Genomic DNA, 16434 nt, shown 5'->3' with positions numbered 1-16434 from the left:
GATAACACAGAAACTGAGGGGCTTTCCCATGTCTTCACGTGACACCCTGCAAAGCTGTATGTTGTTGAATTCTTTCCCCTGCTTTTCTTATCACAGACAGAGAAGCCTGGCAAGCTACATAGGGTCACAAAGAGTCGGACACTACTGAAGCAACTTAGCACGCATGCATAGTTCATTAAATGCCAAAATCTGCTTTCCCAAGGATGTTCTTTTAATATAACTTATTTAAGTTAATCATTTATTAATGTGTATTATATACTAGGACTTTATATGTATTATCTGATTGAATTCTCCCAATGGCTGTATGAGGCAGCCACAATTACTATTCCTATTTCCACAGACAAGACAGAAAGGCACAGGGAAGTTGAGTAACTTGACTGAGATCACCCAGCCAGCACATGGCATCAACTGCACAAGTCTATTTACTACAAACCACTGAACTGTACACTTTAAATGGGTGAATTGCACGTTATGTGAATTATTTATCTCAGTGAAGCTGTTATAAAATTATATTTAAAAACTGCACCACTAGGTTTAGGAGATGTAAGCTATTATATACAGAATGGATAATAACAAGATCCTACTGTATAGCACAAAGAACTATATTCAGTATCCTATGATAAATCATCATGGAAAAGAATATTTTAAAAAAGAATGTACATGTGTGTATAAATGAATCAATTTGCTGTATAGCGGAAATTAATACAACATTGCAAATCAACTATACTTCAGTAAAAAAACTGCACCATGAGAAAAACCAATTATATACATTTGGTAGGCTCTCAAGAAATATGGTTTTTCCAGTAGTCATGTATGGATGTGAGAGTTGGACTATAAAGAGAGCTGAGCACCGAAGAATTGATGCTTTTGAACTGTGGTGTTGGAGAAGACTCTTGAGAGTTCCTTGGACTGCAAAGAGATCCAACCAGTCCATCCTAAAAGAAATCAGTCCTGAATATTCATTGGAAGGATTGATGCTGAAGCTGAAACTCCAATACTTTGGCTACCTGATGCAAAGAACTGACTCACGTGAAAAGACCCTGATGCTGGGAAAGATTGAAGACGGGAGGAGAAGGGGATGACAGAGGATGAGATGGTTGGATGGCATCACTGACTCAATGAACATGAGTTTGAGTAAACTCTGGGAGTTGGTGATGGACAGGGAGACCTGGAATGCTCCAGTCCATGGGGTCACAAAGAGTCGGACATGACTGAGTGACTGAACTGACAAAAAGTATCTACTGAATAAATGCACCAAAGCATTTTATTTTATAGATATTTTAAAATAATACCAGTTTACTTAAATTCAAATATGTCTTTTAGGAATGGATAGTGGAGAAGGCGATGGCACCCAACTCCAGTACTCTTGCCTGGAAAATCCTATGGATGGAGGAGCCTGGTAGGCTGCAGTCCATGGGGTCGCAAAGAGTCAGACACGACTGAGCAACTTGGCTTTCACTTTTCACTTTCATGCATTGGAGAAGGAAATGGCAACCCACTCCAGTGTTCTTGCCTGTAGAGTCCCAGGGATGGGGGAGCCTGGTGGGCTGCCGTCTATGGGGTTGCACAGAGTCAGACACGACTGAAGTGATTTAGCAGCAGCAGCAGGAGCAGTGTATTTTGCAACCATGCCTCAATTTCCCCAGCCTCAATTGTCCCCAGAAGTGAATGCTGATAATCCTGATATCCCAGGAATTCTCAGACATAGGCCTTGGGAGTGAAAGCTTAGCAATGGCCCCACCTGTGGAGGAATTTCCCCTGTGTGCCAACAGGATCATCTGTGGTGAAAGAACCATCTATGATTTGCTGACAACAGGTATGAACCTGTGTGTAAACTGATCTCCCCAAATCCCCAGTGAGTCCAACCCAGACCTGCAGAAAGCTCCAGTGTGAGTCTGGGACACCAGCTGATGAAGGCATCACTTGGGTCCTAGAATCTGGGAAGATGAACAACCATCCTTCCTTCATTACTAGAGAAACTCCCAAGAGCAGGTTCTGGTAGTATTTATGGTCACCTTTGAGCTCATATGAAAGTGAAAGTGAAGTCACTGAGTCATGTCCAACTCTTTGCAACCCCATGGACTGTAGCCCACCAGGCTCCTCCATCAGTGGGATTTTCCAGGCACGAGTACTGGAGTGGGTTGCCATTTCCTTCTCCAGGGGATCTTCCTGACCCAGGGATTGAACCCAAGTCTCCTGCATTGCAGGCAGACGCTTTACCGTCTGAGCCACTAGGGAACCCCAGATGAAAGAATACGGAAAAAAAATCAATAAATTCTAGAGTAAAAATGGAAACCAATATTCAGGGTTGAAGGGGAGGGACATGGAATAAATCAAAGGCCACATTTGAGATCCAGTTGAAGAATTAGCCTGATATGAAAGATTAAAGAGGAGTCAAGAAAAAAAGCACCCAAATGCTGAGGCCACTGAGGAAGAAACAAAGCAGAGTGTTAGTAGATTTAACAACAAAACAAATGAGCTCAAGCTTTGCATAAGGAGATCAAGTTCAGAACCTACCAATGACTAGACAACCCCTTCAAGGAACGGTTTTCAAGACTGCCTCATCGGGGAAGAAAAAACCTCTCAGGGATACTTTAGAAAGCATGTATTTTACGACTCTTGAGTTCTATGCAACAACAACAAAATGAGTCTTAGATTAGGGAAGTTTGTTCTGAGGACTCTGTATGAAATAGAAGTGAGAATATGGTACAAAACTGGAACAGAATTTTATCTGAGCCATGGAGGTTCAAGGATGTGCTGAGCTCCTGGCTTCACATCTCCAGGACTCACTGGTATTATTTTAGAGAGAATTCATCCCGTCTACAAGAAAGCATTCTTGTGCAAAACAAATCATAGCCATGAAAGATGCATGGTGCACTCCTTGTGTAAAGGCTAGGAGTTTCTGTATATGTTATTTCATTCTATTTCTAAAACAGCTCTGTGACACAGATGTTTTACAGATGAGAAAGAAACCAGAGACCAAAGAAATCTAACAACTCTTCCAACTAGTAAGTGGCGGGAGCAGAATTCAATTCTGGGTCTTCAAACTTCTTCATGACTAGTTTTTCCACTATCCTACACCTTTCTAAAGTAAGACTGTGATGAATTTGTCCAGCTATGGAAGGCCTTCTAGAATGAAAGACTGACATTTTGACAGAGATGAAAGATCACTGTAAAACTAAAGCAGACTAGACTGAGAATACAACAGAGTATTCTCAGAATACAGAGTAACAGGAGGGCACTAGGCTTTGGAACATCAGCAAGTCAGAGGACCCTAGGACAAGGACTAGGTATAAAACACCAGTCAAAGTAAAAACAGCAATATCTACCATTATATCTAGTCCCCTCAAACTACAGCATCTGATTTATTTTGTTGTCTGTAGTTGATGAAGCATGTATAAGAAGGTAAGAACTGGGGAATTTTATAATGGAACTTTTCTTAACATTACCCAGAATGTCTTATTCAGACTATAAATGATAAAATATGTTCCCAGAGTGACCAACATTGCCAAAATCGAGAAGAAAAATAATTGTAATTGCTTTCCATGTCTCTTACACAATTCACAGAGATGAGATCACAGAAGAAATTGTGGTCGATTTTGCCACTTATCTTTCATGATACTTCTCAACCATAGATCTTCTTTTTGGGTTTGTGGGGCAAAATTTCTAATTTTTTCTTCCCCTATCAGGAGCAACAAACCCATCTGGCTAAGCTCCCTTCATTCCTCAAAGACATAAGGTAATAAAAGGTGAACCATCCCTGCACCTGCGGGTCCCAAGGAAAAGCCTTCTGTTGTTCTTGGAAACTTTTCTGAATCTGTCACCCATCATGGCCGCTACATAGAGAGACTCAGGCTGCAAGTATTTCAGGAAGAAATGTTGAGTCTACATCTATTCATGGTGTTGAGGCCTATCAGTTACCAGGTGGAAAGAAGACTGGACAGAGAGCCAGGGCCCTGTGTTCTAATCCACCCACTGCCATTAAGTAGGTAGGTAATCTTCACCAAGGGCTTTCCTCTCCGCTGGCTACAGGGCTCTCATTTATAAAATGAAGGGATCACAGTAGACTGTCCCTGAAGACCTCTCCGGTTATAGGACATTTTGCATTTCCCCCGGTCTCTCATCATTTGATAACCTGTTCTGGCAATGTCCTAGCAAGTACCTGTTTCTTGGTCACGGTGCCATCCACAGGGTCCACGTATTCAAAGCTGTCTGTCTTCGCCACACTGTACACATGGCTCCCCACAGCAAACTGCTGGCCGATGAAGGACTTATCTGTGAGCAAGGCTTCCAGGTCCCTCATGATGTAATAGGTCGTCTTGGGCTCTAATCCCTCATAGTCAAACCTGGTGAGGGGGACAGGACACAGGCTAAAGACAAATCTAATCAGAGAAACAGCAGCCAGGAGGGCCTCTCAAGTTGTCTAATCACTGGTTTTGTTTCCGTGGAAGAACAGCACAGAAAAGCACCCACAGCTGGTCAACCTCTTCCCCCGGTCCCTCACTCATTCCCCACACAGCAACAGCAGCATCCTGTAAACATTAAATCATGGCCATTCTTTCCTTTGAATCCCTCCAAAAGTGCCCATCATCTTGAGATTAAGATTTAAAACACTAACCACCAACTATAAAGTACTGTGGGATACGACATGCCCACCTCCTTGACTTGGCTATGTCTCACTCTGGCCCTTGTTCACTATGCTCCAGCCATACAGGCCTCCTCTCCAGTCCTCAAAGATGCTCCACCCTCTGGGCCTTTGCTCTTGCTGCTTCCTCTCCCTGGTACAGTCTTCTCCAGGCTATTCCAATAGCTGATGCATTTCCTTCCTTCAGTTTTCAAATTTACTGTTACCCCTAGAAACACTTTCTCTGACAAGACATCTAAGGCACCTCCCCTCTCTCTCTCCCCATCGCTCATCATCCTTTACATCTTCTTTTGGTAGTTACCCCAATCTGTATTTGCTTTGTTTATATATTAATTTACTTATTTCTTGTCTTTGCTCATGAGAACTGTAAGCTCCAGGAGGGCAGAGATCTACTCTGTTTTGTTCTCTCTGTTGCTTCTGATAAGTAGTGGGTTTTGTAAGCACTGGAATGAATATGGGAGGAGGTGAAGGCAGAAAGGGAGGAGAGAGAGGAATCAAGGCAGGGAAGAGAGATGGGGAAGGGAACTCAATGTACCATAAAATTCTCTTGGAAACTTGGAAGATATATTACAATTGTTCCATTTAAAAAAAAAAAAAAAAAGGTCCTTCTAGCCAAGAACATCACATAGAACAATGGGGCTGGAGGTGATTAGAGGGGGAAAAAAGACTAAAAATAACACCTATCTCATTTGTTGTTGCTGGGTTTAAATAGGATAATACATACCAAGTAGTTGGCACAATGCCAGACACTGGTGCTTAAAGCTCTTACTTTTATTCTTAGTCACTATCATGAAGAAACTATAGGGTCTTTCCCAGTGTCAGATGGGTTTGACCAAGTCCTAATGGCATACTAAGGGAGGTCTGTTTAAGAAGGAAACCCTAGGAGGGGTAGCTGTGCTCAAGTGGTGGGATCTCAAATTTGGGGCCTCTTTAACACAGGAAAGGTGAGTTCTCAGAGTGAACTAAAGAAGGAAGATCTGAATAGTTGACAGTTTTTCTCCACCCAAGATCTTTTGAGACTTCAGTAAACATCAGGTTATTGACCAACATGGACTGATAACCATGTCTAACAATGGGTCCCCTGCACCTACATCCCCTCCTTCTTCTATTCTCTCCCTCCTACAGAAGGTGTGTCCTCCCAGCCTGAGAACAAAACAACAGGGAATGCTCTCAGAGCATTCTTTCTCAGCTTGTGCTCTAAGCCTAGATTCTCTTTATCAGTAGTTTGTTGGGAAGGTAAAGACCCAGCCAAGCAGAAAAGGGCACGAGGATGGGATAAGAGGCTCTAGGAGGAGATAGAGAGGCTCTGAAAGAGTCTGAGAAGTTGAAAAAACACACAAATGTGACAGGTCACGCTCAGCCATGGCTGAGATCATCAGACCAGCTGCCCCAACACTCATCTTCATACACGAGCAAGTTCTGCCACAACTTCCCCTCACTCCCCCAAACAAGCCCTTCTGACCATCACCACTACCAACGCATGTTCAAGGAAAGAAATTTTACAATCGAGAATTCTTTCTGAGGCCCACTCATACAGGGAAAATCATCTAGGTTCTTCAGGCTCAGTACCAGTTAAACCAAATTTGATTGTCTTCTGCCCACTAAGAAAACAGGCTATAAATAGTTCTCCTTCACAAGCATTGCGACCTACCTTTCCCGGAGGCTGGAGGAAGTGTTTGCTTTCATTTTACCTACTCCCTCCTCCCTTTTTCTTTATCTCTGTGATCTCTTTGGTCAGAAACCTGAATCATAATTGAACGCCCTACAAGAATTTATATCTCCACTGCATTATATTCTCTAATATGGTATTTGTTATGAAAAAAGTAATTATCATGTAAGCTCTTGGCCACAAAAAAAATGAACTGTATCATAAATACACTTATCATAACACCATGTCTTCAAAATGCTGGCAGAAAGCTAGATAATCATTCCACAAATTATGAGGAACACATCCCTGACTCAAAGTGCTTTCACTAAGCCAGAGGTTGGCAATCAAAATTTATTTGATCAGGTTGGATTTTATGGCACAGCTTCAGACAATAAAAGGATTTTCTGTGCCAACTGGCCCCTCTGGTATGCCAAAAAAGCCCATAAGAATCAGGATTTGGGGCAGCTGTTAGAAATACTAGTGAATAAAACAAGTTCCTACCTGCCTTTACAGTTTTTATTTTATAATACAATGAATAATTCGAGATGATTTGCAGGCTGTCACATCCTTAGCCTTCTTAACTAGATAGGAACCAAGAATGTGAGGCTGTCTCCATTTCCCAGAGTACTGCAGCCTCTTTGATTTTAATGAGTAATATCGCAAGCCTTCTTATTCTCTGATGTTTATCTAAGTAAATGACCTCTTAAGAGAAGAAACAATCACCTTATAAGGGAAGTCTAAAGCTTTCTTTCTGTCCCTTAAGCTCTTGAAATGCAACCAAACCTCCAAGTAGTTAACTATTCATAAGCAAAGCAAATGAGGTACAGTGTCTGTTTTTAATACACTGAGAGCTGCTGAGACTACGCAAAGATTATCTGCCCTAATTCCACAGCCTTACAGTTAACATCTTTTAAGATCACTGCTCCTCCTAAACCATGGTTTGGTACTATTTATACATGAATAGCATCTCTAGGTACACATATCTAGCTGGCAGCCACAAGCCAAAGACTGCCCCCCTTGCTTACTTCAACAACAGGAAGGTAGTTGAGACTCCCAACCCACGAATAGTCACTATGTGGCCCATTAGTGGGGAGGTAAGACAAAGGATGGTAGGGAGAGGATTACAACAAGCACCCTGACCTGTGGCAGCTTCTGTCTCTTCCCCCATTTCCTTGATAAGTATGGGTGGAAAACCAACAAGAAAAACCCCTGGTCTGACTGTGCAACTTTTAATGGCTGCCAGAGGACCTTTCAAGGTTCTACAGTTCAAATTTCATCTCAGGATGGCTGCCCACTGTATAGGCACTGATGAAAAGATTACAGACAGGTGTCACCAGAGGTAGGGAAAGTTGTATCCTCTAATTTGGTACTACCTTGATACCACCCCCAACCACCTCTCAGGGGTTATGTGGCTCTAGCCTCTGCATTCCTCAGATCTCCCTGACAGATGCTACCTTCATAAGATTCTAGCCCCCGCCTTTTTTTTTTTAACTTTTCTAAAAGGAATTTCCTAAGGTCCATATGGAGACCCTTAGCCTTCTCACCTGCAATAGTAGTGGCGGCCAAATTTGGCCCAGTGATCTCGGACAATTTCCTCCACACTCTGCTTCCGGGCAGCAATAATGGAGAGCCAGACCAAGACAGCCCAGAGGCCATCTTTCTCCCGGAGGTGATCAGAGCCTATGGGAGAAAGAAATATTATTCTGAAGATTTTCTCATGGGGGAAAAGTTAAAGCTAAATGAACTATTAAGACAGTTAGAACTTGAGTGTTATATTGAAATGATAGCATATATATTGATATTTATCTATTGTGTTAAATATATATCCCATAATATACTTGTGTTTCCAAAAATACGCAAGTGAAATTCAAATAACATCAGTTCAGTTCAGTTCAGTCGCTCAGTCGTGTCCAACTCTTTGCGACCCCATGAATAACCCAGCACGCCAGGCCTCCCTGTCCATCACCAACTCCCGGAGTTCACTCAGACTCACATCCATCAAGTCAGTGATGCCATCCAGCCATCTCATCCTCTGTCGTCCCCTTCTCCTCCTGCCCCCAATCCCTCCCAGCATCAAATAACATAAATAATATCAAAAAAGAAAACCCTGGAAATTGTTGAAAGGATCAGAGAGCCAAGCTGATGTCACATTTGACTAATGGTATTGTTCATTCAGCAAATATTTGGTGATCCTTAGACTACACCAAGCATTGAGTGAGGTGATAGGGATCCAGCAGTGAATAAGACAGCTCTTTATTCATAAAGCTGGAGTTCAAGTAGGCAGGGACAAGCAACAGAAAAGTAGACAAAAGAACAAGATGAATCAAACAAGCACAAGGACAGTGAAAAAAATTAAACTGGGTGATGCTGCCACAGAGCATGACATCAGCAAAGGCTGCTTTATTAGAGCAGCATGGCTTTCCTAGAGCAGGTTGAATGGCACCCTATGTTCCCCCTGCCAAAGATATGCCACTGCTCCCCGTGGCCCGCCATGAACCTGTGAAGGTAAGCTTGTTTGGGAAAACAGTCCTGCCCATATAATTAGATGCTTAGATGAGATCAGCCTGGATTATCCAGGTAGGCCCTAAATGCAATGACAAGTGTTCTTAGAAAAAAAGACTGGGGAGAAATACAAAATAGTAGTTTATGTGAAGACTGAGGCAGAGAGTGGAGTGGAGTTCAGTTCAGTTCAGTCGCTCAATCATGTCCAACTCTTTGCGACCCCATGGACTGTAGCCCACCAGGCCTCCCTGTCCATCATCAACTCCCAGAGTTTACTCAAACTCATGTCCATTGATTCGGTGATGCCATCCAACCATCTCATTCTCTGTTGTCCCCTTCTCCTCCTGCCTTCAATCTTTCCCAGCATCAGGGTGTTTTCCAAGGAATCAGTTCTTTGCATCAAGTGGCTAAAGTACTGGAGTTTCAGCTTCAGCATCAGTCCTTCCAATAAATATTCAGGACTGATTTCCTTCAGGATGGACTGATTGGATCTCCTTGCAGTCCAAGGGACTCTCAAGAGTCTTCTCCAGCACCACAGTTCAAAAGCATCGATTCTTCGGCACTCAGCTTTCTTTATAGTCCAACTCTCACATCCATACAGGACTACTGGAAAAACCATAGCTTTGACTAGGTGGACCTTTGTTGGCAAAGTAATGTCTCTGCTTTTTAATATGCTGTCTATGTTGGTCATAGCTTTTCTTCTAAGGAGCAAGCGTCTTTTAATTTCATGGCTGCAGTCACCATCTGCAGTGATTTTGGAGCCCCCCAAAATAAAGTCTCTCACTGTTTCCACTGTTTCTCCATCTATTTGCCATAAAGTGATGGGACCAGATGCCATGATCTTAGTTTTATTAATTTTAAGTCTTACCATATTTTTCATTGAGAGTGGAGTTATGCTGCTATAAACCAAGGAATGGATGGAGCCACTAGAAACTGAAAGAGGCAAGAAAAGATTTTCCCCTCCAGCCTTCAGAGGAAGCATGGCTCTACCAAAACCTTGATTTGAGACTCTTGGCCTCCAGAATGATAAGAAAATAAATTCCTGTTGTTCTAAGCCACCCCGTTTTGGGTAAATTTTTGTGGCAGCCTTAGGAAACAAATACAGGGAGTCAGGGTTAGCCCCACAGGGGTGACGACATCTGATCTGATACCTGAGAAGAGTCAGCCCTGCAGAGATCTCGGGACAAAGTCTTCCATGCTGAGGGACAGCAGTACAAAGTCCTGAGGCAGGAAGGAACTGGGAAGCTTATTCCTACAGCTATTTACAGAGGTAGCTTGTATTGAGGCATTCACACAATGAAGCATGCCGGCTAAACACGTAGCTTCTTGTGCAAAAAGAACCCAGAGGAATGTGCTGCAGGCTCATTTAACTATCTGTCTATTGGCCAATTGTAAGGTCTTCTGGAAGTGAATAAAGTCCTAAACACAAAGGAATGTGTTGTAGTGTAAGAAAGATGGTTCAACGGGAAAGGCATGAGGAGGGTTTTGGAATCAGGGTTTAAAATCAAACTTTGCTACTTCTCAGGTGTGTGAGAAGTTACTGCAAAATTGTTAACCTGAGTCTAGGGTTCTCATTTGTAAAATGGGGACACCATGGCCCATCTTGAGGGGTTGTCATATGAATTTAATCAAGTTTAGAGGGAAGGCTCTGGAGTCAGATTGTCTGAAGTTCAAATTCTGGCTCAGCCACTGACCTTTGTGTGACTTGCTGGCCTCATCTCTAACACAGGGGAAGAACAGCCCTTACCCCATGGGTTACTATCAAGAGGAAGTGACTAGATTATGCCTAGGTATTAAGGTGAATGACTGGGTTACCATAAGTGGTGGTGGTGGTGGTTGTTGTTCGTATTGGTAATTCACATAAAGCACCAACACGGTGCTGATTCAATACACACTTTGAGACCGAGTATTCTCAGTTATTCACATACTTTTTATCCTCTGACTTTAGCAAACAGCAATGTCTTAAGAAAGAACTATGGACCGAGGTTCATAACACTATACAGGAGGTGGTAACCAAAACCATCCCCAAGAAAAAGAAACGTAAGAAAGCAAAGCGGTTGTCTAAGGAGACGTTACAAATAGCCGAGAAAAGAAGAGAAGTGAAAGGTAAAGGAGAAAGGGAAAGATATTCCCAACTGAATGCAGAGTTCCAGAGAATAGCAAGGAAAGATAAGAAAGCCTTTTTTAAATGAACAATGCAAAGAAATAGAGGGAAACAATAGAATGGGAAAGACAAGAGATCTCTTTAAGAAAACTGGAGATACCAAGGGAACATTTTATGCAATGACAGGCACAATAAAGGCCAAAAACAGCAAGGGCCTAACGGAAGTGGAAGATATTAAGAAGAGGTGGCAAGAACACACAGAAGAACTGTACAAAAAAGCTTTTAATGACCTAGATAACCATGATGGTGTGGTCACTCACCTAGAGCCAGACATTCTGGAGTGTGAAGTCAAGTGGGCCTTAGGAAGCATCACTACAAACAAAGCTAGTGGAGGTGATGGAATTCCAGGTGAGCTCTTTCAAATCCCAAAAGATAATGCTGTTAAAGCACTACACCCATTATGCCAGCAAATTTGGAAAACTCAGCAGTGGCCACAGGACTGGACAAGGTCAGTTTTCACTTCAGTCCCAAAGAAAGACAATGCCAAAGAAGGTTCAAATTACTGTACAAACTCACTCATTTCACATGCTAGCAAGATTATATTCAAAATCCTTTGAGCTAGGCTTCAGTAGTATGTGGGTCAAGAGTTTCCATGTGTACAAGGTCAATTTAGAAAAGGCAGAGGTACCAGAGATCAAATTGTCAACATATACTGGATCATAAAAAAAGCAAGGGAATTAAAAAAAAAATCTACTTTTGCTTCACTGACTACTCTAAAGCCTTTGACTGTGTGGATCACAACAAACTGTAGAGAAAATTCTTAAAGAGATGGGAATACCAGAGCACATTATCTGCTTCCTGAGAAACCTGTATGCAGGACAAGAAGCAACAGTCAGAACTGGACATGGAACAACAAACAAGTTCAAAACTGGGAAAGGAGTATGGCAAGGCTGTATATTGTCACCCTGCTTATTTAACTTCTGTGCAGAATATGTCATGTGAAATGCTGTATGGATGACTCACAGGCTGGAATTAAGATTACCAGGAGAAATATCAACAACTTCAGATATGCTGCTGATACCACTCTAATGGCAGAAAATGAAGTAAAGGAAGTAAAGATCCTCTTGATGAAGGTGAAAGAGGAGAGTCAAAAGCTGGCTTAAAACTCAACATTCAAGAAACAAAGGTCATGGCATCCAGTTTCATCACTTCATGGCAAATAGATGGGGAAAAAGTGGAAACGGTGGCAGATTTCATATTCTTGGGCTTCAAAATCACTACAGACAGTGAATACAGCCATGAAATAAAAAGATGCTTGCTCCTTGGAAGAAAAGCTATGGCAAACCTAGACAGTGTATTAAAATGCAGAGACATCACTTTGCCTACAAAGGTCAATATAGTTAAAGCTATGATTTTTTCCATAGTCACATATGGATGTGTGAGAGTTGGACCATAAAGAAGGCTGAGAGCTGGATTATAAGGAAGACTGAGTGCTGAAGAACTGGTGTTTTCAAACTGTGGTACTAGAGAAGACTCTCAGGAGTCCCTTGGACATCAAGGAGATTAAACTAGTCAATCATAAAGGAAATCAATCCTGAATATTCATGGAAGGATTGATGCTAAAGCTGAAGCTCCAATACTTTGGCCACCTGATACAATGGACCAACACATTGGAAAAGACCCTGATGCTGGGAAAGATTGTGGGCAAGAGGAGAAAGGGGTGATAGAGGATGAGATGGTTGAATGGCATCACTGACTCAATGGACATGAATTTGAGCAAACTCAAGAAGATAGTGAAGGACAGTAAGCCTGGAGTGCTGCAGTTCATGGGGTTGCAAAGAGTGGAACATAACTTAGCGACTGAACAACAACAAGAAGAAATGGGACAAGGACCATGGGGTGGATCATTTCTTCCTTCAATAGAGTAATGAGAAAGGATACTTGGGTTTCAGAGTTATGAAACATAACCCAGAAAGGAAGACCCAATGACACTGAGCTGTTTAAACTTTGAAGATAGGCTGAAATAATACCTTCGTTAAACTAGACATCTTTGAGAACTTCTCACCAAAGCTATGAACCATTTATAGTTCTTGTTACTTTTGCGATGTTAAATGTTTTTCCTCAAAAAAGGAAAATATACAACCTTGAGAGGGCAATGAAAATCCTTAAAAGGAGAAATGATCAAGTCTTTGGCTCCTTCATACACCGATCAATGGTCTGCTAGTGACACTTTTAGATGTCTGGTCGTCATTGCCTCTAGCCTGAGAAGACTTTGGGCTTTCAATTATCACAGCATGGAATGACTCTAGTCCCATCCAAGGAACTGTGCACACTGCTACAAAATGGAAGAAATTCAGAGGATGCTGGGTTAGCTCCATGGCCTAGTGCCAGAAAAACAAGTCTAGGAAGCCCTGCCCAGTGGGATAATTTCAAAATCCTTCGTCCTTTTATAGCTGAAAAAAGTCACTTTCATTTACTGGCTAGAGAGAAATACCTTTTTGTTCTAAAACATGGGCTTTGCATATTCTGAATCTCCAGCTGGATTACATTACCTGGAGATAGACCCATGAGATGCTGTTGAGTCTGACATCTGATAGGATGTCATAATTTAGGGTAGAGAGACACAGAGTTATTTTAGCATGATCAAAAATATAAAAAACATACAAACTCACCTCAACTGTTAGCAGCCAACCACATAATAAATTGTGAATTGGCTTGGATATCCTCACTTACAAGTTAAACACTGCCAAGAGTCACAAGGGGTCAACGATCAAGTAAAATCAACCATGTTCTTCATAACTCTTTGAGGTGGGGATAGAAACACTGATGATTTGCAATTACTTGCACACGTTTCCACTGAACTCTCATAGTACATTAGAGGGGGTTTTGGGGAAACAGCTCTCCTTTTAATAACTTCAAGGCAAGTGAACTATAATGTTGTAACAGTGACAGATAAATTAAACAGTCAAACAAAGGCATCAGATGATTTCCTAAGACCCCACTATAAAGAGTGAAAAATGGAGGGAAGGTATGCTCATATTATATATGACAGGACCACTTAACTTTATATTAAAAATGTTTTTATAAGTCGATCCAAAAAAGAGGGACCCAAACAGAAAACTGTTGCACACATGAGCAACTGTCAGACAGAAAAATATTAATAGTCAAAAACATTTGAACAAATGTTCAATCTCACCTCAGTCAAAGAAAAGTCCATAAAATGGAATCCCATTTGGGACTCTCAAATCAGCAAGGGTTCATCAGGGGCAGGGGAACACTTAGCACTAGCAAAGTACCAGTGTAAACATGTACAGTTTGGTAGGATCATTTGGCAGTAATGATCATGGCATCCAGTCCCATCACTTCATGGAAAATAAATGGGATAAAAATGGAAACAGTGGCAGATTTTATTTTGGGGGGCTCCAAAATCAATGTGGACAGTGACTGCAGCCATGAAATTAAGAGACGCTTGTTCCTTGGAAGAAAAGCAATGACTAACCTATATAGTGTATTCAAAAGCAGAGACATCACTTTCTGTCAAAAGTCCATATAGTCAAAGCTATGGTTTCTCCTGTAGTCATGTACAGATGAGATAGTTCAACCATAAAGAAGGCTGAATGTCAAAGAACTGATGCTTTTGAATTGTGGTGCTAGAGAAGACTCTTGAGAGTTCCTTGGACAGCAAGGAGATTAAACTAGTCAATCCTAAAGGAAATCAACCCTGAACATTCATTGGAAGGTTTGATGCTAAAGCTGAAGCTCCAATACTTTGGCCACCCAAAGAGCTGACTCACTGGAAAAGACTGATGCTGGGAAAGACTGAGGGCAGGAGGAGAAGGAAGCGACAGAAGATTACATGATTGAATGCATCACCGACACAATGGACATGAGTTTGAGCAAACTCCAGGAGATGGTGAAGGACAGGGAAGCCTGGCATGTTGCAGTCCATAGGTTCACAAAGAGTTGGACATGACTTCGTGAATGAACAACAATAATGATCAATAGCCTTAAAACAGTGCCCAGCTTTGGACCCAGCTATTCTATTTCTTAACCTTTAGTCAAAAGGAAATTCACCAAAGCAGCTAAAAGAAGAGGGAAAGTTGAATAAATAATAACAAACAAAAAATATTTTTTAAAAGAAGAGTAAAAGTTGAAAAATGAATACAAATTTTTTTAGTCTTTTTGAGTTTTTTACAACATTGCTTCTGTTTTATGTTTTTCTTTTTTGGCCACAAGGCATATGGGATCTTAGCTCTCCAACCAGGGATGGAACCCACACTCCCTGCATTGGAAAGTGAAATCTTAACCAGGGAAGTCCTAATACTAATTGTTAAAGAATAGGAAATTATGGAAAATCTACACCAAAACTTGTTGTGCATATAAAATATTGAATAAGAATCTTTGGGAACACATGTAATGGGTGTAATGATGTTTATCCAAGTTTAATAAATGTTAAAAAATCAGCTTATTAACCACCTCAGATATGCAGATGATACCACTCTAATGGCAGACAGTGGAGAGGAACTAAAGAGTCTTGATGAAGGTGAAAGAGGAGAGTGAAAAAGCTGGCTTAAAACTCATCATTCAAAAAACTAAGATCACTGCCTCTAGTCCCATCACTTCATGGCAAATGGATGGCTGTAGGACTTGACAGAAAATGAGGACAGGGAGGGTGGTGCACTGCTGAGCTGTTAACACTGGCCTTGGGGGAAGCTGAGCTTAGGGGATGGGTTTTGTTCACCTCACAGGGAGACCCCACCTTCAAAAACAAAGTTTCAGATTCATCCCCAAAGGCCCCTGAGCATTTCTACTATTGCTGACCAGGCATGAAGAGGGATTCATCCAGGCTGTTTCACCCTCTTTGTTCCCAGGCAAAAATCTCTACACTCTACAAACAGCTGTTTGGGGAAAAAAAAAAAGCAAATAAAATAGTTCTTTCACTTCCTCATTTCATATATTCACATCTGTTCCATCTTTAGGACATGAGATTCCAGAAAAAATTCTTTGACACTAACATTTATATAAGCATACTATTGCCAGTAAATTTTTTAAACAGATTTTATTTTTTAGAGCCGTTTCAGCTTCATAGCAAAATTGAATGAAAAGTACTAGTTCTCATAATAGTCCCTGTCTCCACACAAACACAACCTCCCCATCATGAACATCCCGCACCAGAATGTGACACTTGCTACAAATGATGAGCCTACGATGGTGACACAGTATCACCTCGAGTCCATAGTTCACATTAGGGTTCATTCTTGCTGTTGTACATTCTATGGGCTTTAACAAATGTACCCACCATTATAATATCATACAGTAAAGTTTCACTGTCCTAAATGTCCTCTGGGTTCTGATTATTCATCCTTCCCTCCCTTGGAGCCCTGGGCAACCAGTAAGCCTTTTATTATCTTTACAGTTTTGTCTTTTCCAGATTATCATATAATTGGACTCACACAATATGTGGCCTTTTTAGTTTGGCTTCTTTTACTGAGTAATATGCATTTAAGTTTCCTCGATGTCTTCTCATGTCTTAAT

The 16434-nt window shown here is 41.5% G+C and overlaps 1 protein-coding gene across 2 annotated transcripts in view; it reads right to left on the bottom strand.

Moving 5' to 3' along the window:
* The window catches only part of PGM5 (phosphoglucomutase 5), a 219487-nt gene that overhangs the window by 53968 nt on the left and 149085 nt on the right, over window positions 1–16434 (bottom strand). For both annotated transcript variants that reach the window (XM_086415428.1, XM_086415427.1), the window contains exons 8-9: window positions 7838–7973; window positions 4163–4346 (exon numbers count right to left, since the gene is read on the bottom strand). In XM_086415428.1, coding sequence (XP_086271554.1) covers window positions 4163–4346; window positions 7838–7973 — 320 coding nt within the window. The remainder of the gene's footprint in view (window positions 1–4162; window positions 4347–7837; window positions 7974–16434) is intronic.

This window comes from Bos grunniens, chromosome 8 (genome assembly GCF_055505025.1).
Source record: "Bos grunniens cultivar Pamir isolate PY7600 chromosome 8, Bosgru_T2T1.0, whole genome shotgun sequence".
NCBI classification, from domain to species: domain Eukaryota; kingdom Metazoa; phylum Chordata; class Mammalia; order Artiodactyla; family Bovidae; genus Bos; species Bos grunniens.
Note: the sequence above shows the minus strand (reverse complement) of the source record. Positions and strands in the feature narration are given on the sequence as shown.